This window comes from Anastrepha obliqua, chromosome 4 (assembly GCF_027943255.1).
Source record: "Anastrepha obliqua isolate idAnaObli1 chromosome 4, idAnaObli1_1.0, whole genome shotgun sequence".
Lineage (NCBI taxonomy): Eukaryota > Metazoa > Arthropoda > Insecta > Diptera > Tephritidae > Anastrepha > Anastrepha obliqua.
In genome coordinates this window covers 20,000,001-20,026,515 of record NC_072895.1, presented here as the reverse complement: position 1 = coordinate 20,026,515, position 26,515 = coordinate 20,000,001, and the positions used below count along the sequence as shown (strand labels likewise).

At 33.4% G+C, this 26,515-nt stretch overlaps 1 protein-coding gene across 1 annotated transcript in view; it reads left to right on the top strand.

Moving 5' to 3' along the window:
• Positions 1–26,515, top strand: part of LOC129243565 (uncharacterized) — a 262,008-nt gene that overhangs the window by 234,124 nt on the left and 1,369 nt on the right. The window contains exons 10-13 of the mRNA XM_054880668.1: positions 900–1,038; positions 4,787–4,892; positions 5,140–5,302; positions 25,976–26,515. The exon at positions 25,976–26,515 is cut by the window's right edge and continues 1,369 nt beyond it. Of these exons, the coding sequence (XP_054736643.1) occupies positions 900–1,038; positions 4,787–4,892; positions 5,140–5,302; positions 25,976–26,515 (948 nt within the window). The remainder of the gene's footprint in view (positions 1–899; positions 1,039–4,786; positions 4,893–5,139; positions 5,303–25,975) is intronic.

Genomic DNA, 26,515 nt, shown 5'->3' with positions numbered 1-26,515 from the left:
CCTAAATAATAATGCCTTTAAGTAGCTTTGTGTATTATAAATCCCGTGTGCGTCTTTTTTCTGATTATTCTTTTTATAAATTTTGTATATTTCAAACTCAAAGAAGCACGCACACATTCATACATAGGCACACAGGGGTTTTGTACGTGCATAAATGCATAAAGCCACTTGTTCACAAGTATTTTTGTTGTAACCATGCAGGAGTTTGGTATGAAATGTGTGTCACATTAAGTTGTACAAGTACAAAAACAAAGATTCGAACTTGCTTACTTACTTACTTAATCAAATATGCGCAGCACATGTGCGACAAGCAAAAATTCAAGAAAAATTTGAAAATATTACCAAAGGCTAAAGGATTTTGCAAAACGAAAACTGTCGCGTTCATGTTGGCAAAAAACAAAAAACTTACGCTCAGGCAAGAAAAATTCTTGCACTCACTCTTGAATATCGTAGAAACCTACATTTTTTTTAAGATTTTTTCCTGCCCACGCGCACATCATTAAATCAATATTCGCATAAATTTTAAAGCAGCTTAACAACTTTCAACTTCCGGCAAAATGTAAATGAATTCTTGCATTTGAATAGTTTTCTTATTTCTAAATTTTTTATTATTTTGCTTTTTTTAAAGCGCAAATGTCACTCTACTCACTTGCATGAATTGTCTTCATGTAAATAAAGAGGACAGTGTACGTTTAAGAAGTTTTAAGCTGTTTTAAGTGTAACTAAAATTAAGTAAAATAAGAAGAAATACATAAAAATCAACAGCAAATGCTTTCATCGGTAAAAGTTTATTTCGACCTTCCTAAAATAATATTTTACTTACCTACTTAACTACTTTGCTTTTTCTCGTTTTTTCTATTATACAACTTCCCACTCATCGAAATGTTATTACCGCACAGTGGAGGTTCTATTTCTCGCCTGGGGTGTGCGTCTTTGCATTATGGTGCGGAAAGCGCCGTCCGAATTCAATGAGAGTCGCTTCATTTCGATGGCCATCTATAATGAATTTCTGCTGACTTGCTTCCTCAATGTCTCCATGTAAGTACTGGTCACACAAAGTAAATAAATACACAAAACAAAACAAAAAAAAACCAAACACAATTTATTTTAAGTGCTTACATATGCTAACTAACAACAGGGCAATCCAAATACAAGTTTCTGCTTTCACACGAATCGCAGGCTATTTTGATGCTGCACGTTTGAAAAGTGTTGTGATGCGAGTAGGGAACTAAGAAGCGGGCTGAATGGATTGAAGTGAGATGTAATTTTATTTTACGCAGCTATACTAAGTGACTCTAGTTAATTATAAGCACCAAGCATTAGTGAAATCAGTTGATTCAATTTAGGGATATTAGATTAGATAGACAAACCAATAGGCGATTAGAATTTAACTACAGAGTTGCCCATATTCGACGCATCCATCTGACAACCCTGTATCTTTTGACAGGTCAGATCGTCAGATCGCTTAATGACATACCGCGTTGGAAGCGTCAGTCCAAGCAGATTTTTGCCATGGAACAGTACACGCCACGCGAGCGCTCCCAAATTGTTGAAATTTACATTCAACAAAAGAAGAAGAAGAAAAATGAAGATGGTTAAGCTGTTACCGTCAATCAGAAGCATTATCGCGATATGATAACCGTTTTTGTGATGCCAATTATTCGTCGAAAGCGTATGAGGCAGTTCTGGTTTCAACAAGACGGCGCTCCACCACACACAGCTCGCACCACAATCGATTTTTTGAAGAAATTGTTTCTTCGTCGTTTGATGTCGAAAAATGGCGATTTTGACTGGCCACCGCGTTCGCCCGATTTAACGCCACTTGACTTCTTCTTGTGGGGATATTTAAAATAAAAGGTTTATATTAATAAGCCAAAGACCATAGAAGAGCACAAGAACAACTTCCGTGAGGAAATTGCCGCTATTCCAGCCGAAATGTTAGCTAAAACTATGGAAAATGTTGCAAAACGGGCACAATACGCCGTACAGGCTCAAGGTGGCCATTTGAGAGATGTCATATTCAAAAAGTGAAGTCAACAAATCTACTTGAACCAAATTAAATGACTATTATCGTCGACATCAAAAAAATTGTGCTTTTCTTTTATTTAAAAAAAAACACATGGGTCCGTCGAATATGGGCAACCCAGTATAAAGAAAATTGACCTTCATGCCCTAACTTTCACACTAAAAAAGGCAAATTAGTATAGATGGTTAAGGGGTCCCGGTGGTCTAGAACTCGAAAATTTAGGGTGTTTTCAGGAATTAAAAAAAAACAAAAATGGAAAAATGATATTTATATTTTTTAGGCTTTTTATTTAACTTTTTTTTACATGCAAAAATTAAAACAAATTTTTTTTTGTACAGTTAATTTTACTATGGATATTGTAATTCTATTGTTTTATTTTTTAGTAGAAAATATTATATAAATAAAAATTTTTTTTTCGGTATGTACTTTTATAATTTTAATGTTCTATTTTTATTATAAAATATACTTAAAACATTTGTTTTTTTTTAATTTTTCAAGAATTTTTTTGGAATTTTTGTTTTTTGGAAAATTTTATTTTCTTATTAAAAACATTTGGGGAATTTTTAAGAAGTAAACTGAAGAAAAATATAAAACAAATTATAACTTTCACAATTTTGGTGTGGCCTTTTGTAATTTTAATACTTTATTTTTACTTTAAAATATACCGGGAAAAATGTTAAATTTTTGGAAAATTTTATTTTGTTATAAAAAACTTTTTGGGGAAATTTTTAAGAAATAAACTAAAGTTAATTTAAAAAAAATATATACAATTTTGACACGGGCTTTTGTAATTTTAATCTTTTACTTGTTGGGATAAAATATACTTAAAAAACATTTTCTTTTTATTTAAATTTTTGAAAAATCTTTTTGGAATTTTTTTTTTTTTTTTGGAAAATTTTATTTTATTATTAAAAACTTTTGGGAAATTTTTAAGAAGTAAACTGAAGAAAATTAAAAAAAAGTATAATTTTTAAAATTTTGGTATGGACTTTTTTTAACGTTTTTTGCTTGCTATAAAATATACTTCAAATTTTTTTTTCAATTTTAATTTTTGAATAATGTTTTTGGAAATTGTTTTTTTGGAAAATTTCATTTTCTTATTAAAAACTTCTAGCAAATGTTTAAGAAGTCAACTGAAGAAAATGAAAAAAAAATTTGTAATTTTTTAACTTTTAATTTTAATGTTTTATTTTTGCTATAAAACATACTTCAAAAAAATTTTTTTTTAATTTTAATTTTTGAAAATTTTTTGTTTTTTTTTTGAAAATTTGATTTTCTTATTAAAAACTTTTTTGAAATTTTTAGGAAGTAAACTGAAGAAAATTGGAAACAAAATATAATTTTCAATATTTTGGTATGGATGTTTGAAATTTTAATGTTTTATTTTTTGGAAATTTTTTTGGAAAATTCTATTTTCTTATTAAAAATTTTTGAGATTTTTTTTTTTGGGAAAAACACATTCTTCCACAGATATTTGTATTTTTTATTTATCCCCCATTAATAGCTGAGACTCAGTAATCATCAAAAATTTCAAAGTGGTATGCCAAAGCACTTTCCTATAGCATTACAAGGCCTTCTGCGATTACTAAGATTTTGGGTTGGAAAACGGTGCAATGATCAGACAAGCGAAAAGATATATTGGTGCCAATGGTTTCGGAGTCGACACACCTCCCACTTCTTAATCACTGAGCTTTGAGCCATCAGTATATCTTCCACAGTATATGACCCCCGTTTTCATTATTTATTACACGAATTTCCCAGTCCGCTCTGTATGGAAAATGGATTGTATAAGGTTTGTCTAAATATGTATTCTACCAGCCAAAAAAGTCAGTGGTGTTAGGAGTACCAGGAAGCATCCCAAGTATACTTGAGTGCCCCTGGTCGTTTGTCTTGAGCATCGATGATTCCCCCAAATCTTAGCGTCGCTTGGTGGCCAGTTGTCTAAAATATAGGCCAATTGTCAATAAATGCAGCATAGCATTTAGAGCCGATGTTGACGTTGTTTGGAGCATCCAAGTAATACTGAGGATAGCCGACCTTTGAATAGTAACTTATCTAGCCTCTTGATTGACGTTTTCTTATCAGGGATTGACCGCCAGACAGGTCTGGTCTGAAAATAGCTGCATGCAAGTGAACTATTTTGCAAATATATTTGTGATATATTTTAAGTCGTTTGTCCCCGGTTATCAGTATTTTTTGTTTGCAATTTCTCACAAAAGACATAAAAAATGCCCATCTCTTGAAGAGTCAGAGAGTTAAAATGTTCCACAAAACTATTCCCCGCAGTTTTTACACAGAGCACGTCCTATATCTTAAATAGAAAAAATACCATTCCTAAAAAAATCAGACGCAAACTATTTTAGAATAGTCGATACACGAATTATTAGTTTGTCCTCTCTAACAGAATTCATTGCTCGCACTTTGTTATATTGGAAAAGTTTGGTTTTGTCTTGCACTAACTTTCTTCCTATTAATTCTGTAAAATACAAAAAAAAAATATGCATTTTACCCCTACCTCTAGGGGTTTCAATTAGCACTGAATTCACAAAATCATTACTAAAATTTTATTATGGTTTTACCTTTAAAAAGAGACTTGTATGCGGATCACCTTTTATTATAATACGTAATTTGACACCAAAATGACAGCAAGGTCAGAAAAGCACAAAACACAATGGCAACGTAAAGCCATCAAATTTATTTTCCTCTTTCATTTTCTTTTTCTCTCTCTCTCTCTTTCTCTATGTCAAACAATTTTTGCAGGCTATTCCTACAATCACCGGCTAATCCTGACTTACTCTACATCATTTTCTTCTGTCACACTCAACTGACGGTGACACTTTTATTGTGTCTAATATTTGGCAGTAAGGTAAGTGTCACTGCGCTCAGTCCACAAAGAAATAAATGAAAAAAAGAAAGCTAACAAAAAAGTTAAAAGTGAAAAACCGTTTACTGTTCGTACAAATTACCTTTGTAGGAATTTCGTTGTTTAATCCTCGATTATCTTGTAAATACTTGTTAACAAATTGTTTGTATTTTATTTCAATGTTGTTACTAACTGTATTAGTGTTGTTTCCTTTTTTTTATTTGTTTTTGTTGCTTTTCTATTTCAACAGGTTTACATTGTGCTGCGCAGCGGTAAATCGCATCAAGAGGCCATTGGTATGGGTGCGAAATCCTCCGGCGCCAAATTCAATTTTCGTCCACAGGTGCGCACATTTGCTAATCCCAGCTCGGTTACCACGTCCACCGTTCCCGCACCAGGCACCACTTCAGGGGGTAAGATGAAAATCCACACACTCTAGAATTTCATTTTTAGATGATTTTTTTTTTGTTTTTGTTTTTGTGCTGTTTGTTTGTCCTTTTATTTTATGAAATTTTTTTGCTCTATGGCTTTTAGCGGATTTTATTTATCTTATTGTCAAATGTATTCAAATTTATTTTGTTCGCTTAGTAATGCGTATAACATTCAGAGCCGTAGCTAAAGTGCTTACGAGAATTTTAAAATTTTTGGTCAATATGAATTTTTTTGTGGGTCTAAACTGTAATTGATTTGGGATGAGATATTTTTATGAAAAAAATTTCACAGATCAACTCGATAAAAAAAAAAAATTGTTTGTAAATTTTCACAAAGTTTGTTGTACCAAAATTCAATAGGCTATAATATTGCCTACTGAACAATTTTCTAAATAATTTTTATTTTTTTTGAAATTTTTTTTATTTTAATTTTGTTTTTTTTTTTTGTAAATTTTCACAAAGTTTTTTTTAATTTTTTTATTTTCATTTTTTTGTTTGTTTCTGAATTTTTACAAAGTTTTCGGGGATCATTTCAAATTTACACTTCACATTTTTTAAAGACTTTTTCTTTAATTCTTTATTTTAATTTTTTTATTCTAATTTTTTTATTCTAATGTTTTTTTGTGAAAGTATTTGGACTTCACTTCAAACTTACGCTTTGTTGCACCAAAATTCAATAGGCTATAAAATTGCGAACTTAACATTTTTTAAAGACTTTTTCTTTAATTCTTTATTAAATTTTTTTTTACTTTAATTTTTTTCCTTTGGTTTTTTGTGAATTTTTACGAAGTTTTCGGACTTTACTTCAAACTTCTACTTTCTTGTACCAAAATTCAGTAGGCTATAAAATTGCGTAACTAATATTTTTTTATAGACATTTTCTGTAAATTTTTTTATTTAAAATTTTTTTGTTTGTAAATTTTCACAAAATTTTCGGATTTCACTTCAAATTTACACTTTGTTGCACCAAAATTCAGTAGGCTTTTAAATTGCGTACTAAACATTTTTCTAAATACTTCTGTTTTTTAATTTTTTTTTTTTTAATTTCTTTATTATAATTTTTGTTTGTTTGTGAATTTTTACAAAGTTTTCGGTGTTCATTTCAAACTTACTCTTTCTTGTACCAAAATTTTGTAGGCTATACAATTGCGTACTTAACATTTTTCTAAATACTTTTGTTTTTTAATTTTTTGTTTTTTAATTTTTTTTTTTTTAATTTTTTTATTATCATTTCTTTTTTTTTTGTGAATTTTCGCAAAATTTTCGGAGTTTACTTCAAATTTACACTGTGTTGCACCAAAATTCAGTAGGCTTTAAAAGTGCGTACTTAACATTTTTTTGAAGTCCTTTGTTTAATTTTTTTTATTTAATTTTTTTTTTGTAAATTTTCTCAAAGTTTTCGGAGTTCTCGTCAAACTTACACTTTGCTGAACCTAAATTCAATAGACTATAAAATTTCGTTCTTAACATTTTTCTAAATAGTTTTTAATTTTTAAAATTTTTGTTTTTGTTTTTTGCTTGTGAATTTTCACAAAGTTTTTGGAGTTCACTTTAAAGTGCCCATTTATTGTACCAACACACATAGAAGTATTTCAATCCAAAAATCGGTCAAAATTATTAAGTACTTTTTTCAAATACATTTATTAATAAAACACGTTTATGAATCATAATGACAATATATTTCACAATAATAAAACAAAATTAAATAAAAATGATCATTTAAATAAACAATATATCTATTTCACACTTACTTCGTAAGTTATTGATAAACGGCATATAATTAATGGTTCATGATTTTTTTTTTCTAGTACTTGAATAAGCTCTGACTTAATCTTCGTCCATTGTCGGTGTACCCGGAATCAGGAGTTTCTTTGCCTCTTCAGAAAACGGCTTTTCTTCTCTTTTATTTTTCTTTTTGCTAGTGCAGCTCAAGAATGGGTCAGATGTTATTAATAACCTGTTCAGAATATCTCTGTTGCACTCTACTCTAGAAAATTTTCGGGAAAAATCCAGGCGGTATTTTCGGAAGTGTTTATTTCTGTCCTCGGCTGCCTCTTCTGATTACTGTCCAATTGGTAAAATGGCATGAGTGATCACCATGGCACCGTGTATTAATACCTAATGTAGGGTAGGAGACATTGGCTGCCAGTCATACAAGTCTGTGTAAAGTTTTGCTGTAATTTGTGCATATCCATCAAACTTAACAGGATCTACATCGCAGCAGCTTGAAATAACTTCTAATATATATTAACTCCTAATAGCTCTATAAGCACTTGATTAATTCCAATGATCCGAGAAGAGGTTTCTGGGTCTTCAAAAATTTTTCTTCACGTATTGCCATCGTTGGTGTTAGCATAACCGGCTTTCGGAATGTCAACAAGAAGACCCATTTCTTCTCTGAAACGTTTTTGAATTTTTTCCTTGGTTTCCTGCAATATTTTGTTCGCTTCTTTTGATCGTGCTTGCCATTTTTTTAATGTTGGCTTATACGATAAATGCAATAGGGACTCGAAGAAACGAGTTCTAGCATGGAGGACTGAGAAGCCAAATTTAAGTGCCTCGTTATTTTCTTCAGCTTATTAAAATCATTCGAAGTTTGGTTACATATGTAGCAACTCATAGTGGATGTTGTATCTGTAGCTGCGTTGCAGACTTTTCCGTCTACCATAGTAAGCAGTAAAGTGTGCTTTTAGTAGCTCCATTAGGAGAATTTACTATAGTTTCTTCGAGTTCTTGGCACTGTTCTTCAATGTAGGCGATTTCTTCTTTTGTCACATCTTTTATTTCATGGATAAATCTTTTAGGAACTTGGGCAAAGACATTCTTTCTGTCTTTATAGGCGACATAAAAAAAGTTGTCATAAAAGTGAAAACAAGTAATTTTCGCCAAGAAACCTGTTTTTGCAGTGCATACTTTTAGAACTGAGAAAATAAAATTGTGGACATGCGGGGGCAATTGTATTACCGTTTATATTTGACAAGGGTCCAAATATTATGATCACACTAACAATTTTACTTGACAAGGTCTGACACCTATTTAAAAACACTATTCTATGCTAAATTTTAGTAAAAAAGAAATACTTTTTACTAGGACTTAAAAATCCTCACTTGGAGTGCAATCTTGTTATGAAACCTTCCATGCCAAAAAAGATTTTTTCGTTCACTTCACAAAACAAAAGCACAGTTAACCATTACATATTATGAAAATATAAAATTGACGAGAACAAAGATGTATGGTTAAAACAATGACTAGGTTCCCATGAACAATGCTCAGGCACCAAACGCTATGCACATTCTGGTGTCTGTCTGTTATTTGATAAACCGATTATCTACCTTGAAGAAGATAGTTTCTCTGCTGAGATTAGACATATTTTTTTTCGACTTATGACCGGCTTTTCCATACAAATACTCCTATGTACAACATTCTAAATATTTTTTAAATTTATTTTTTTATTTATTTTAAAACGTTTGAAATTTTGTTTTATTTCATTTTTTCAGTATAATAAACTATGTTTTCATAAAACAATTATTAAAATTACATAGGAAGCAAATAAATTGACAAAACTAGTCAATAAGTCCCTGCTCTGCAAATATTTCGCGCAGTACATAAGAAATTCGACCAACATTTACAGGATGTGAATGTAATTTACGCACATACATGCAATTATCTTCATTCATCTCTCTCATCCCCTCTCCTCCACCAAACGATGTGGAGTTCACACACTCTACCGAGGTAAAATGTCTCAGTGTGATTGTACAAGGTGATATACTGTATGTTAACTGTTTGTCTACTGCAGCGGTGTACTTCACGATTGTCAAATATTATATGATTGACGTACAACGCCATTTGCAAAGTTAATAAATCTTCCAATAGGATGATTAATTTTTCGCAACCTGTATCTTATGGTGCTGCTGGTAAAAACAAGCTGTGACAGGTGGCAGATATGTCACAGGTGTTTAGTTGTGTAACAGATTTCTCCTCTTGTCTCATGAATTGCGAAGTGACAACAAAAATGATATGAGTAAATTTAACCCATAATAAGAAATAAAAGAATATTTCTGCGATTGATTCTTATGTTTAAAGTCTCATTTGAATGGTGTTTTTTTGAATGTAAAACGGAAACGAAAAAAGATTTTTATTTTTTGTTTCAAGTGTTTTATTTTTTGACTCATTGTTAAAAAATAAAAACGTTTTTTTGGTCATACGAGGTTCGTTCAAAAAGTGTCTGGTGTCTAAAATCAAAATGACAAAAAGGTTCTTGTTCAGTGTGAATGTCGTTATCGTGGGAAATATGATCCTTAAAAACAAAAAAAAATACAATATGGCGGACGTTGAGAGACGGAAAACCGTTTCTTGTCCGAAAAAACTAATAAAAAAGTGTGTTTCCGGAAGATCGTAGTTGAATTTTTTAATTCAATTCTATGTCATATAAATTTTCTTTCATCAAAATCGGTTCAGTAGAACAGAACAGATATAACCTGTGTCTCCAGCTCGAAAATCGTGGTTTCCAGAACAACTAAATTGCCCGTTCCTTCATTAATTCGAAGAAGTGGTTTTGTAAAGATTTCAACCTCTAAATTTGAGTATGTATATGTATGTACGTGTGTACATATTTATATTTGTTTATGTGCCCGGAAACTATTTTTATTTATTTATTTATATATTAACTAAAAGAATAAATCTTCTAAGCTAATTGTAACATAAAGCAATAGCGTCGAGGCCTTACCCTTAAACTGTGTATATGGAATACTTTTGTATTGGGTCTTAAATTGTATGGTATAGGTTGATTATTTTAAGGAATTTGGTTATTAAAGATATTGAATCGGAGATTGTGGAGGATATGTAGATGTGTCATTGGACTTGAGTTGCTGAAGATTTGTCTTCTGCGAGCGGTGTATAATGGGCAATGAAGAAGGGTTGGTGTTGGTCATGAAATGTCCATGTGTAATCTTTGTATGCCCTAGACGAAGACGCCCGAACTTTATGCCGTCTAGTCGGGTCACCCTATTTTTCTTATTTTTTATAAAGTCCATTAAGTGGGTTTTTGTATAGTTTACCTGTTGGTACCAGTCATTAGTTGAGTTCCATGCATCGTGCTGTTTGCTATCAAAATGTTTTTTTATTTGTTTTTCAATGTCGGTAAAGTTGAACTTATCTGGCATTAGTGTTGGTGTTTGATGTGCTTGTTTGGCGGTGTAGTCAGCGAATTCATTCCCAGTTATGTTGGCGTATCGCGGCACCCAAATAAGTTTGATTTTAGAGTATTTGGCTATCATAATGTTTCTAATGGTGGTTGAATAGTGATCGTAGTTGTATATATTTGCTATTGAATTGATAGCCGAAAGGGAATCAGAACATGTTGCGAAGTTTTTGGTTTTGCTCTTTATTGTGTTTATAGCTTTGCATATGGCTATAATTTCTGTAGAGTATGTTGAGCTATTGCTTAGTAGGTTTGACATTTTTATAACTTCGTTTTGTGAGGTTATGCTGTATGTAGTATTGTTGTCGATGAATGTATAATTGTGGTATTTCTCTTTAATTTCGTAAAACCTTGTTTGATACTGGATCGGGTTCGGGTTGTTTTTGTTTAAGTTACTTAGGGACTACCCTAAATTAATTGCTTCAGGGTTTAGTATCCAGGAAGGCGAGTTATGGATGATATGTTTTGGATGTTTTGTAGGTAGATTGAGTTTTGCACTGAGGTTTAATATTTTACCTATGACTCTTGTTTTGAGTATGTATTTTCTGTTTTTTGTAGTTGTGAGCGATATTATTGAGAGGGTTGTGTTTTGTTACTAAAAGTGTTTTAAATAACTGCCGTGGTCAAGTCTCTCTGATTTTCTACCGACCGTATATTGGCTTCGAAGAGTATGTTATCAATTGGAGTGGAGCGCAGTGCCCCTAGGGCAGTTCTTATAGCTGAATTGAGTATTATGTTGATTTTTTTTTTAACTGTGAGTTTGATTTCGGAATGAGTAGCATTTTAACCAATGTGAGTAAAGTTTGGATATCACAATTAGACTTTGGAGTGGCCACGCACTTTCTGACCTGGAAACTAGTTTTGCAGTTTTGCTTCCATGAACCAAACTAAATTTTTGTATATCAATTCTTGGCTTGTTTTCCCTGAAAACTAATTTTGAAGTTTTGCTGTAGAGGTTGCGTCACTAAAAGCGCTATATCTCCGTAAATATGCGGAATTTCGAAAAATCGTTTCGGGACTATATTTTGGATAATTTAATAAGCAAAAAAATGAATTTTTTTTTTCAATTATCAATTAATTAGATATTAGGAAAATGATAAATTTTTATAATTTTCTTAAGGTTAGAGGAAAATATGTATCTGCACACAAAATTATAACTATTCCGTTAGAAGATTAAGTGTCCGTGGATGAATGTGATCAGAATGTGTTGGAGATGAAGTCTGATGAGGAATGATAAATGCCGATTATCTCTATAAAGAACAAAATGAACAAGCCATATAGTCAATTAGAGAAAGTGATTTTCTAAATTACCTATATTACAAAATAAAGCAAAAACAAAAAGAAGAATGTTTTTCCAGTGCAGTCAGCAAACATGCATTACAGATATTTACGAAAGGAAAGTTCGGTAAATTGAACTTTTTCAATTCAATTTAAATTTACCGAACTTCCGTTAGTCCTCTCGTATATATCTGTACTGTTATGTATGGAAGCAAATATAGATTTTTTGGTTTTACTTTAAATCTTTATTACCTTTTACCTTCTCCACATAATCACCAGTAATTTCAATACATTTTTTAATCTGTAAATACAACATTGAAAACAGTCGTCGAAATCGCGTTTTTGCAGCTTCTTCAGTTGAGCATTAAACGCAATTATTATATCTTCATTGCTACCAAAGACTTTTCTTCTTTGGTAAAAAGAAAATTTTCGAAATAACCAGAAAAAATACGGCACCAAATCCAAAGAGTTCGTGGAGAACGAGTTTCTTCAATGCCAAAAGCCGCTATGAAGTTACTTATCATTCCACCAGTGTGAACTGGCGCATTATCGTGGTGTAAGGAAGCGAGACGCCGTTCCTCATTTTTCCTATTTTCAAGTAAATTTGTAAACACTTTTGGTAAGCAATTTAGCAGTTACTGTGTGGGACGAACCTAGCGGAATAGCAGCAAGTATTTTTGCTCTGGTGAAGCAAATCGAGATCATCTTTTTTGTTGCTGACATTTGCTGCCTGGCGTCTTTATGGCTTTGCTGGATTTGCTTATTTATGGCTCCATTACATGGACTGTTATTTAGTTTCCGCGCCATACTTAAAAACTTAAGCTTCGTCATCTATTGCGATCATATTAAAGTTAAGTTAAATGTTTACTTAAAAAATATTGAGCAAAATTTACTCTAGTTTTGGTTCTGATTCAAAATTCGTGGTACCCATCGACCAGATTTTTTCGACCACCAAGCTCGTCGGTTGACGATTTTAATCGTTCTTTTCGAGGCTCGTTCCCCACAGAAAAATGCCCAGTGTGGAATCTTTGATACCAGTTACAAAAAGTCTGATGAGATGGAGTGTCCGTTTTATATCCAGCTTAGGTTACGGCCAATATTGGGCTGAAAGCGGTAGCACTGACGCAAATATTCGCCTTAAATAAACCAGACGAAACCTCATGCTGGGGAATGTTTCTCAGTTTTCTCCTGGATATACCCACTACAAACGCACTTTGATGAAAAGCAACAGGAGTATTTTTTTTACTTTCTTTTATTGTGTCTTATTTTGATTGTTTTCTTCTTCTTGATTGGCGCGACAACCGCTTACGCGATTTTGGCCGAGTTTAACAAAGCGGGCCAATCATTTCTTTCTCGTGCTAAATGGCGCCAGTTGGACACTCAAAGTTAAGCCAAGTCCTTCTCTACCTGATCTTTCTTCCTCTGCTACCACCAGCTGGTACCGCATCGAATACTTTCAGAGCCGGAGCGTTTTTTTTATTAGGGTGACATGACCTAGCCAACGTAGCCGATGGATCTTTATTCGCTGCGCTATGTCTATGTCGTCGGAAAGCTCATACAGTTCATCGTTCCATCACCTACGATACTGGCCGTCCCGAGCCTGCAAAGGACCAAAAATCTTCCTCAGAACCTTTTTCTCAAACACTCCTCAATGCTCTTTTTGACCAATGTCTGGGTACATGATTAATATTAACAATACACTGCTACCCACGGTAAGTGTGATATTCTAGGGTTAAGGGTCAGTTTGCTATCCTCCAAAACTCAGAGCTTTTTAACTGAAGGTATTTTAATAAAACTGTTTATTTATAAATTTGATTTTCGGACTTTAGGTTAGGTTGGATTGAAGCGGTTGTCCTGTGGGACACACATCAAGCGCATAGCCCTTTGTTGTGTCGCATGGGTTACTTTACCTTATCTCTCTTACAACCAGTCTGTACTTTTGAAACAATTTAGAAGATTACTGCTTACCGCAGAACAAAGGTCTTCCAATTCATTAAAAAATTATCTATCTAAAATTATGAATCTACGTCTGGATAGAGCAGGGAAATGGCACGGAAGATGCGAGATCGTCTCTCCCTTTTTCTCATCCAGACAGCTTCTACAGAAGTAATGGGTTTGCACACCCATCTTCTGGGCGTGTCTGCCTTTTAAGTAGTGCTCCAAGATAACTGAAATCAGTGTGCTCAGACTCCGATTATTTGGGCTTATGAGAAATTATGTGAGTTTAGCATTGAGAGTCGGGCGATTCTGCAGGTGGTTTCATTACGCCATCCTTCATTCGCTACTCTTAAAAATTCCTTAAAGATAGGTAGATTACTTGTTTCTAAGGCTGTCTACTCATCAGCCAATTTGGTGACGAGTCGCTCTAACTCACCGACGCTGCAGTTACCCTCACTGTCGCAATGGCTAAGAACCCATATTACCTTCAGATGAAATATAATAACTCAGCCATCTCGTTAAGAGATTTGCGGCATTTCATGTCTACGTTGGAGGTTGTCGACTGCTTTGTGATGGCCACCTGGCTATAAGTGAAATGGCACAGATCATCTCCAGGTGTCGCATCACAATGTACCAGTGTCGCGGTTTTCAGTATTGCCATCAGTTCAGCCTGAAAGACACTGCAGTAGTCGGGAAGCCGAAAACTGAAGGAGATCTCCAGATGTTCGGAATATAGATGCTGCCCGCGTTCTATGAGCAATCTATGTATGCATGGATGGACTCTCCATGTCTTACATCGTCCAGTTCCCACTCTTACCACGAGCGTAGGAGGGTCGTGTACGATGTAATGGCAAGTGTAGGTGGGATTGCAGAGTCCACCAGTTCGGGTAGCTCTGAAATGTCAGCCAAGATTTTATCATGACCGTTTTCTGTATTTTGTATTTTTTAATATTTTTTAAGTAAATTTTCAACAAAGCTGTATTTTTGCATGAGAGAAACTATTAATGCAGTACTTTCTTACAAGCTCAATACGGGAAGGTGAGAAGAAATAGGATGCATATTTTTCGAAAAAAGAAAGGAAAAAAAGAAAATTGCAAGCCAATGAAGGTTACTTGTTTTTACATATACCATACAAATATTATGCGTTTAACAAATGCAAGCCAAGGATTGGAAATATCAAAATACCTATAAATATCCAATGCATCTTCCGACTTATTACCGCATGCAGTGATGCTCCCTGTACTCCCTGCACTCCTCTCCGTTCGACTTCAATACATATGAAATGGTTTTTAGCCCTTCCACAGTTTAAGGGACATGCACTTTGTCTTTGGCAGTTATCAATGCTTGGGCATTCTTGTGGTGCCAGTCAGCGCGCACATCATTTGTCAAAATATAAATTCTGGCACTTCATGGTGCTTGGCTCAGTGCTCAGCTACAGATATTAGCTGTGAAATCTCGTTCCGCCCATTAGTGTTCGTGGTCTGAAGTTTTTGCTTGCGTTCGTTTGGCGTTTTTTGTTGCTTTGTTACGTAAATCATAGCAAATAGACATTTTTTGTCAAACGCTCACAATGGAGTGCTGCGCAGCGTCAAGTACTCTGTTTCGTGCAACAATTTCATTAGCTAAGTATTATAAATAGTTGATGTTCTCTACGCGTGCAGAAAATAAATGCGTCTGTGCAACAAGAGAATTTCTACGAGTACTTAGTAAAATTGGGGGTAATTTGTTGTTCTCTGTTTTTCTCTTTTTTTTTTTTTGGTTTTTTGAATTATAGATTTTGTTTTTTGTTTGTCAAAACAAAATTCTCGCCTATGGCCATTTGGTGTATCATCATGAATTATTAACTTAATATAAACCCCTTTAAAAGTAGATAGTTCGAAGTAGTCAAATAACGTGGTTCAAGCGCCTAATTGTCTGGTTCTTTTCTTACGATGACTTGGTCACCAAAATTTTGTTATGGTTTGTCGCCGAGTTTTTGCGTCATAATCGGCTACCGATAACCGACGAGAAATGTGAACCACTTGCAACTTGCACTTGCACTTTATTATATTAGAATTTAAGGATATGTATATAAAATTGTGTATCCAAATTTTATTCTAAATTCTGATTAAAAAGTTTGAACAAAATCTGTCAAATTTTTATAAATCTTGTTCAATCAAATCAAAGTTCAATTTATACTACTCCTGGTAGAATGAAGTATAATCTTTATACAAAAAACTAATGAAAATTAAAGAAAACAAAAAAAGTAACCAAAGCTGGTCAAAATACTGCAGTAATTTTAGCGTTTTATATAGTCTGTGTTTTGAAGAGCTTGAGCACTTAAGGTAGTAGTCTGGTCAAATACTCAGTTTATAGATATTTTTTAGGAATTTTGTTTTTAAAGCAAATATAATGCGATCGTTTTGATTTTATAGTATGTTATATTTGACATCAAATAGTATAAAAAAAAAAAACAATTTTTTTACATATTTTTTGGTAGTCGTGTTTGGTGCCGCGTCTTAAAGAAAAGATAGGTGGCTTGTCAATAGGATTTTGGCTATTCAGGACATCTGAAACGAAAAAGTGAAATTGGTTATTATTCTGTAGGCTTGTCATTCTGACAGGTGCTACTTTCGTTTCTTTTCAGCCCTAACTTTCCACACTACAGTCTGATTTCCACCCGAAAAACGTACCTATTTTTCAAAAGCCCACCATTTTCTTATTATTCAAAAAAAATTCCCATTGTATCTTAAAATGATACTGCAAAACAGAAGTATTATTGGAATGAATTTGTTTTATTAAATATAATCGAGTGGAAAATTTCATGACATTTATTTTTTGTATGTCATAATCGGCATATCTCGCAGTACAAGTAACAGGGTCCATACGATCAGTCCAATTTTTGACTACTTTTTCCGATAAATCCGGCCATATGGCATTACTGGTGGCTTCAATATGGCAATAAATCGATTACAAAACGCGCTTTATGCCAAGTTGTGCCGTGATGTTGGAATCAAATGTCGTCAAAGTTTTGCTGACTATTTTTGTTCGAAACAAAAAATTCAGTAAGGATGGTCATTCATCGCAATGACAGCTCTTATTTTAAGAGAAATAAGGACCGATCATGCCGCCAGGGCTCTATGATTTATTAAGTTTTTTTAATCAATTTTTTTTATATTTTTCCTTAATATTTTTTTAATTTTTTTTCGAAATAAATTTCCACAATTTGGCAGCGTTAATCGGTTGTTAAACGATTCATAATGACTTACCAAACCTTACTGAAGAGAAATGAGAGCAAAGTTTACCATTCGCAGCTCTCAAACCAGAGTTACATAGTTATCGATATCATTGCTTGTGCGAAAGTACAGGCATTAATTTTAATTTAGGTAAATAATTTAATAAAAGCCGAAGGCCCTGGCAGCCAGTGCTTCTTACTTCGTGTAAAAATGATTTATTGTTTTTCCTCCTTATAAATAAATAAATAAATTTAATAGAACTGGTATTTTAAAAATTTTATAAATTCCAAAAAACAAAAAAACTATTTAAAAATTATAAAAAATAATTTTGTTTTCCAAACATTTTTTATAAAAAAAAATGTATTTTCCCAAAAAAGTTTTTTTAAATTATATTTTATCCTCAAAAAATTTAAAATCCAAATCCAAAGCCTCAGTTATTAATGAAAAAAATAGAAAAAATCTAATCAAAAATGATAAAAAATAATTTTTTTTCAAAACAGATTTTTTTAAGAAAAAGTTTAACTTTTTTACATAATTTTTTTTTTTTTTAATTAAAATTATCCTAAGTAAATTAAAAAACGTTTGAAGTCTCAGTTATTAATGAAAAACATTAGAAAAAAAAGTCAAACCAAAAATTAGAAACAAATTTCTTCCAAAAATTCTTAACAAAAATATTTTGCTTTTTCCCAAACAAGCATTTTTCAAATATACCTAAATTCAAGAAATTTTGCAGCCTCAGTTATTAACGAAAAACATTCAAAAAAAATCAAATCAAAAATTATAAAAAACAATTTTTAAAAATTTTTACCAAAAAATTATTTTTTTTAAGAGCAAAAAATTTTTGCAAATTACATTTTTCCTAAACAAAAAATTTTAAATTTTAAAATTAAAAAGATTTACGGGAAAAGCTACAAAAAATTATACAACAGAAATGATACAAAACATTGTTTTCGAAAAATGTTGCTTTTTTCCATAAAAATATTTCTTTAAATTATATTTCATATTAAATAAATTGAAAATTAAACTAAAAATTTAAAATTATCCTAAGTAACTTAAAGAAATTTTGCAGCCTCTATTAATGAAAAAAAATTTGAAAAAAAATTAAATCTAAAATTATAAATCAAAAATATTCAAAGATTTTTACTAAAAATAAACTTTTTTGAAATTATGTTTCATCTTAAAAAAACTTTAAATTAAATTTAAGAAACTAAAAATATCCCAAGTAAATTTAAAATTTTTTTAAGCTTGAGTAATTAATGAAAGAAATGACAAAAAAATCAAATCAAAAATGACAAAAAACATGTCTTCCAAAAATTTTTAATAAAAATATTTTGCTTTTTTCCAAAAAAGTCTTGTTTATTATATATTTTATCTCAAACAAATTTAAGATTAAATGAACAAAAATTTAAATTATCCTAAGTAAATTAAATAAATTGTAAAGCTTCAGTTATTACTGAAAAAAAACCAGAAACAACAATTAAATCAAAAATCATAAAAAAATTGGCAAATATTTTTACCAAAAATTTAACTTTTTTCCAAACACACCTTTTTTAAACTTATGCTTCATCCTAAAAAAAATTTAAATAAAAAACAATTAAATCAAAAATGACGAAAAAAATGTCTTCCAAAAATTCTTAACGAAAATATTTTCCTTTCTTCCAAGAAAGCTTTCTTTAATTATATTTTATCTCTAACAAATTAAATATTAAATAAAAAAATTTTAATTATCCTAGGTAAATTAAAGGAATTTCGGAGCTTCAGTTATTACTGGAAAAAAACTAGAAAAATATTAAATAAAAAACGATAAAAAAATTTGCAAAACTGTTTACCAAAAACTAAACTTTTATACAAACAAACCTTTTTTAAAATTATTTATATTTCACCCTAAAAAACTTTTAAATTAAATTTAAAAAATTAAAAGTATCCTAAGTAAATTAAAAAATTTGTAAATCCTGCAAAAGCAAAAATGAAAAAAAAATGTCTTCCGAAAATTCTTACCAAAAAATTAGTCTTTTTTCCAATTATTCTTTTCTTACTTATATTAACATTAATATCTTAAACAAATTTAATATTAAATTTAAAAAATTTTAACTAAATAAATAAAAAATAAATAAATAATTGGCGCGTACACTTCTGTTAGGTGTTTGGCCGAGCTTCGCCTCCTAGTTGTGGTGTGCGTCTTGATGTTGTTCCACAAATGGAGGAACCTACAGTTTCAAGCCGATTCCGAACGGCAGATATTTTTATGAGGAGCTTTTTCATGGCAGAAATACACTCGGAGGTTTGCCATTGCCTGCCGAGGGGCGACCGCTATTAGAAAAATGTTTTTATTAATTTTGCTTTCACCGAGATTCGAACCAACGACCTCTCTGTGAATTCCGAATGGTAATCACGCACCAACCCATTCGGCTAAGGCGGCCGCCTAAAAAAATTTTAACTACCCTAAGTAATTTAACGAAATTTTGTAGCTTCAGTAATTACAAGAAAAAACCCCCAAAAAAAAATTAAGTCCAAAATGATAAAAAAAATTGTTTTCCAAAAATGTTGCTTTTTTCCATAAAAAGATTTTTTTTAATTACATTTTATCCTAAATAAACTGAAAATTAAACTAAAAATTTAAAATGATCCTAAGTAAATAAAGAAATTTTGCTACTTCAGTTATTAATGAAAAAAAGAAATTATTATAAAAAAAAAAATCAAATCAAAAATTATAAAATGTAATTTTTTCCGAAAATGTTTAACTAAGAAATTTTACTTTATTCCAAAAAAGTTTCTTTAATTATTGCATATTTATTATTTTTTATCCCTATTAATATTTATCCTAAAAAATATTGAAACAAAACAAAATAAATTACAATATAATAATGTCTGTGAATGTCCTGTCTTTGCTAGAGCAAGTCTACGAATTTTGTCTTCCGATGTCGTGAGAATGAGTAATATTCGTTCTCTTAAACTGGCGGATATTTACATTTTTCCAAAGAATCTGGAAAGTTCTCACAGGATTAGATTTGAGGGGGGTTGGACAAGTCCAAGCACTCAGTCAGTAGACCATTATACTACCATTGTAGACCATTGTAACTACCTTTGTCTCAGTCTCTATTCATTAATATCTCTTTCTCTGATACGTTTCTCCTTTCCTCCTTGACTATCAGCCATGAGTGTTTTGGGAGCCAGAAAATCTCTTGGTTCTCCTCGGCTCGACCTATTCAAATTGCAATTTCAATTACATAAAAATGTTGAACAGAAATACATTTACTTTAAAAACTCTTTACGAAAGTTTTCAACACTGAACAAATATCAAAATTATAAAAATGGTTTCAAACTTCTTTTAAGTTTATTTACATTTTTGCAACTGCTACAAATCAGTTTTCCAATGAAACCAAAAAACGCCGTAAAAGTGTGCGCTCTTGCACGCATTTCGTGTTATTTTCTATTGACGAATCCTAATCGGACTGTTGACAAAGCAGAAAGGAAAGAGAGCCATCATGTTTTTGGCTTTATCATCCCTGTAGCTACTTTTGGATGAGTTCTAAAATGCCAATTCAGACATGGCTATTAAGTCAGCAAGCAGTCTTATCCTTACTCATGGTTGAAATGCTTTGTAAGTTTGGGGCTCAAAGAAAGGTGAATTGAGGAAATAAATGTTTGCGGCTGTACCATGGATGTTTGTTGCATGTCCCCGTAAGCCTTTACTTAGTAGTTCGTCAGACTAAACTGAACTGTTACAAATATTTGTTTACATACATATCTATCGAAAGCTCTACGCAACTAACAAAACACCCATTATAATTTTAATTGTATGTAAAACATGTATGTTTCTGTTCTTTTTTTTTTTTGCTTACCACACTTTTTTATTGGAAATCAAATATTTTTCCATTGAAATTCCAAATTCAAGCGACATTTATTAAAGTTTTATGCGATTTTATTATTTTGTGTATGTATGTATGTAAGTATGTATTAATGTACCTATGTATGTATGTATGTACCTGTTAAAGTGCATACATGAAGAAACGTATGAATGTATTTGATCAGCTTTAGATTATCTGGTATTTGCTTCAATTTGCGGTCATGCGATTTCAATTTATTGTGCATTGCTTTCTTTTTCATAATTTTTGCGCCGTTTTTGTCGACATTTGGTGACAAATAAATTATTTCGCATTGGCGCTGTAATTTATGAAATTATCCATGGGGCATTCGCAGCCAATTTGAACTCTGTAGTGAAGTGTCATTGACGGCCATTTATCATAAACATTTTTGAGGTCAAATGAGGTGCAAAAAACATTATTTTTAATAAATGGTACTTTTTTTCTTTTTTTTTTTTTTGATGCACGGATTTCCTCAATCAAAAAAGTCTGTTTTTTATTCAACTTGTACAGAAACATATGGCCATTTCATAATAAATCACTTAATTTCATGGATAAAAGTTTCTGTCCACTTACAAAATTGTATGGTTGCCTTTTTTTCATCAAAAAAATAATTAATAAATTTATCTGTGGTGTAAATTGAAAATCAAAGGGCAGAAGTATTATCTGACCATCACTCATCGCATTAAAGTTGGCATTCGGATTTATTTAGTTTTTTTTTTCTGGTTTATAGAGAAGAAATCATAGAGAATGAATTAATAGAGGTTAATAGTATTATGTTTTTTTTTTATTTAAAAATAAACTCATTTTTCAGAAAAAATATACTTTTAAATATTTCCGATTATTCTTCTTTAATTTATTAAGTTTGAGCTGAGTGACTATTTTTCGACACACCTAGTTCTAAATAGTCCCTTTACGGTACCACTGGAGCTCTACTGAGTCTTTACACTACTGAGTCTTCTCTGAACCAACCTGCGGATTTACTAAATTTTGCGAGATCTCTTCAATGCTGAAAAAAGTGTAGCCGTGCCTGGAAAGCCTTTTTCTGTAAAGAGCAGCGCACTTACGCAGGAGCTGTTCCACGGTTGTCTCTTCTTCAATATCTTGACAGCTTCAACAAAAGTCATTATGTGGTACCCTCAGTCTGTTTGCATACCCTTCAAGTAGACAATGCGCTGCTAGTACCCCTATAGTGTTTCTCATATCCTGTCCCCTAAGATTCAGTAGCGATTTTGTGCGACCGTGGAACTGGCCAAGTTTGCCTACTTATTTAGCAAAAAGGTGATTGCCTCCAACGGATATTATCAGCATTGGTAGGGTGTCTACCTGTTAATAATTTGTACGCAGCTAAGGGAATAGGTATTAGTACTTTATCTGGGTGAATGTTTAGTGTTTTTTTTCTGCGAACTCATCTGCTTTCCAATTGCCTTCTATACTTCTATGGTCTGGCAACCAGATCAGGGTTATTTTAAAATAATGCGATACTTCGCATAATAATTTGTGGCATTCAACTACCGAGGTGAGCGTGTTTTTGTTGACTCTAACAATTTCAGAGCTGCCTGACTATACTTCCCTCGAAGTTAGGTGTCTCCTTTTCAAGAGCAATAAACCCTCTCTTATGGCGATAACTTCTGCCTACACTACACTGATCAGGCAAGCGATGGGTGAACTGATGCTTAGCTCTTCAGAGTAAACTCTCCCTCCAACCTGTTCATCAGCAAATCAGTGAAGCAAGCAAATCAAAGCCGTATGCACTTTTAAGATTTAAGCCCTTAAATAAAAATTTATCGACACATGCGATAATTAGCGCACACAAATTAATAGTCCGTTGGGGGACATCGTAATATTCCCAACCCAAAATATCCCCCATTAATTAAGGGAAGTTGGTGTCAGCATCGTGTGCCGCCATCTATCGGAAGACGGCAAGACAAATTTCAGACTGATTGATTGGCTAGTTTGGATGTGGCAGCTATTCGAGTAAGACGTGTTTCGTGATTTTCGCTAAGATGGAAAAAGAGCAGTATCGTTCGGTAATTCGCTTTTTGGTTTTGTATGTGAAAAAATTCGAAGAGATAAAGTCGAAGTTGGATGATGTTTATGGGGACGGTGTATCTGCTCCAAAGACAGTATCATCTCCCAGGAAGGTCATGGTTATGATTTTTCGGGATGCGAACGGCGCCATCTTAATGGATTTTTTTTAGAAAAAGGATGAAGAATTACTGGACAATACTACAGTGAGTTATTGGACCGCTTTCACAAAATATTGAAGGAGGCACGGCCGCATTTGGCGAAAAAGGAGGTGATGTTCCACCACGATAACGCACCAGCACATTCATCCCCAGTTGTCGCCGCTAAACTCCATGAATTTCTACTCGTACATTTAATTAAAATTTTGAAACGATGATTTTTGTGGCAGATCAGTAGGCATAAAAGTTTGAAGTCTGCGTGGGACGTTGATGTGGTGTTATAGGTTTGACGGCCGAGGAATTAGATGGCTAGCCAGCCAGTTGTTACGTCTTATGCTGATGTGGCTTAGTATAATGGTCTCCTGACTGAGTGCTTGGATTTGTTCAACCCATCAAATCTAGTCTATGCTAATGTTGCCAATTTCTTCATATACCAATAGAACTGCAAGATCACTATAAAATATGCCGGTGCAGCACTTTTGACTAGAACCTCAGTGTGATGTAAAGACTTGATATGAAGCTGAGCCCCAGATTCGCATTCCGTATGTCCATTTCGGTTTGCTTTATATACGAGTATGCGCAGCTTATTGCCCAGCAAAAGCTCTGATTTATGACCAAATAGCCAATAATGCGAATGTAGTTTAATCCAAACTGCTTCTGCTTTGAAAATAACACAACACAAGACGTCTATCAGAATGAATGTTTAAGTCTTTAACGTGGTTCGCTGGCGGTATCTCGCAGTTGTTAAGATGCACCTGGGACAAGTACTATTACGGAGCATGAAAGTTATTTCCGCTGATTTTGCTTCATTAGCTTTTATAGGCCATTTATTCAGCCATGTGCTAAGGTTATCAAGGTTTTGCTGAGGTTGATTAGAAGCAGTAGAAGCGTGGCTATTTCTAGCCATTGCTATAGTGTCATCTGCATATGTAGCTGTATGTGTGCTAACTGTTAAAGGTAGGTCGGCAGTAAAAAGCGTATAAAGTACTGGTCCCAGGATACTTCCCTGCGGCACACCTGCTTTGCTTTCATAGAGATTTGTATTTTCTTCATTTATTTTAACTCGAAAATGTCTACTTTTTTTTATAAGAGCGAAGATTGTTGGTGTATGCCAAAAATACTGACATCATCGGCCTTAACAACCGGGCTGTTAGTTCTGTCTTTTCCAAACTCGATAAAGCAGCAAAGCGAATGGGTCTGGTGGTCAACGAGGACAAAACGAAGTGCCTCATCTCATCAGACAAACAGTCGGTTCACTCCCGCATTGGTACCCACGTCACTGTTGATAGTTACGATTCCGAGGTTGTCAGAAACTTCGTTTATCTAAGAACCAGCATCAACAAGAATTACAATGTCAGCCTTTAAATCCAACGTAGAATCTCTCTTGCTCAAGTGCTACTTTGGACTAAGTAGGCAATTGAGTAGTGAAGTCTTGTCTCGTCGAGCAAAACTAAGACTTTATAAGGCACCCATCATGCCTGTCCTAACGTATGGCACAGAAGCTTGAGGCGATTGCAACATCCGATGAGACTTCCTTTGAAGTGTTTGAGAGAAAATATCAGCCGAAGATTTTTGGACTTTTGCACGTTGCTGACGGCGAGTATCGTATGAGCTTTACGACGCCTCTTCTGCATTGGAAAGACTAGGTGAAGAAGGACTTGACTTCACTTGGTGTCTCCAACTGGTGCCGGTTAGCACGAGAAAGGGCTGGCGCGCTTTGTTGAACTCGGCCGAAATCGCGTAAACGGTTATCGTGCCAATCAAGAAGAATAAGAATGTCTGCTTTGTAAGATTTTAGCAGCATAAGGAAATTATGAGGAAGATTCATTTCTAGTTTGTATGGCAGACCTTGTCAAATGTTTGTTCTATGTCTAGGAAGACGGCAACACAGAATTCTTTATTGTCTAAAGCTTCTCAGGCGAAATTTGTATACAAAGTTGACCTGCTCAATGGCGGAATGATGTTCTTTGAATCAACTGATGCATAGGAATAAGATTTCTTTAATTGTGCTGATTTGGTAAAAGTTATTCGAAGGCTGTCGATAAAATAAAAAGCAGACTTATTGGTCTATAAGAGAACTCCACATCTAAGGATTTTTCGGCTTAGGTATTAGGATTCTGTCTATTTTGCATTGCACTGGAAAATGCTCTGTTCGAATTATCGCTTTAAACATATGCGTGACGAACTTAACGGCGCAAGTAGGTAGTTCCTTAGCACATTGCTCGTCATGAGATCTTATACCGATGCTTTGCTTAGCTTTAATGCTTTGCGTAATGTAGCTTTTATTTCCTTCTAAGTAAATATGGGATTAAAAAAGCAAAGATGCATGTCTTAAGTCAACATAATTTACACTTTGCCCACGTAAAATTTAAAGTTCATAACTTTCCAAACAAATCATCGCCATGACTTTATTCCATCTCAGGTAAAAACGATGATTATTTGTTTGTCAGCAAGGAATACTAGCTCACCGGTTACCACAAATTCGTTTTTTCTATAGTGTATTGAAAAACGAATACACAAATTGTTTACTCTGCAAACTATGGGGTTACCGAAACTTCAATACTGATTAACCCCTTGCCGTGCCATTTGGATCGACGAAACTCCAGCCCAAGTTACGCGTCAACGCGTGGTAAACAGATCAGAATAATATAAACTATGTACTTTGTAACAGGAATAATGAGACGCGAGACTAACTCTGATGGCGTACAGATAGACACATACATTCAATCACGACCTCGGCTCGTGATGTTTACGTTGGCCCGATGATCTATTCGCGAGCCTGGCTCTTAATATTCATATTTGGGCCAAAATTTTCATCACGAGTCAGACTCGTTAAAGCACGCCAAGGGGTTAACATCGTCCCAAACGAAACCCTAAACAACATCACTTATCTTTTTATTTACATATTTTCTAAGTCAGCGAGTAAGATTCCTTTCATTTACTAACTTTTTATTTCTTTTTATTTGTTTCCATAGATACCAGACTTTCCGACCAGGAAGCACTCGAAGAAATCCGCCAGTTGAGTGTGCAGCTGCAACGCATTCAAGAGATGGCACCACCCAAGGGTGTAGCCGTTATGACAATCTCCAGCTTACTGGATGGCCTTAAGACGCCAGGTGGCATGATTATGGTCGCTGCCGCTGCATCTCAGGCTGCTACTTCCCACAATCAACTCGCAGTACGCCCATTCACGCCCGGCGGAGGCGGTGGTTGTGCAAGTGCTAGCAGCGGAGGCGCCTTACCTTTGCTCGCACTCAGCACAGAGATGGAAAAATACAATCAGCAGCTGCATGCAACACATAACAATAATATCACTGTAGCAGCGTCTTTAAGTGGGACTGGTGGTGGTGATGTTGCACAGCCATCTCGGTCTAGAGCAACAGTGCTCGAAGTGGAGACTAGCACCACCACCTTAGAGGAGTTTACGCTGGTGCCACGCGAGGACCGAGCTATCAATACGGATTTAACGCGCAGTGAAGACTTCCATCAGCAGGCGCTGGGCTGTGCATCGGGTC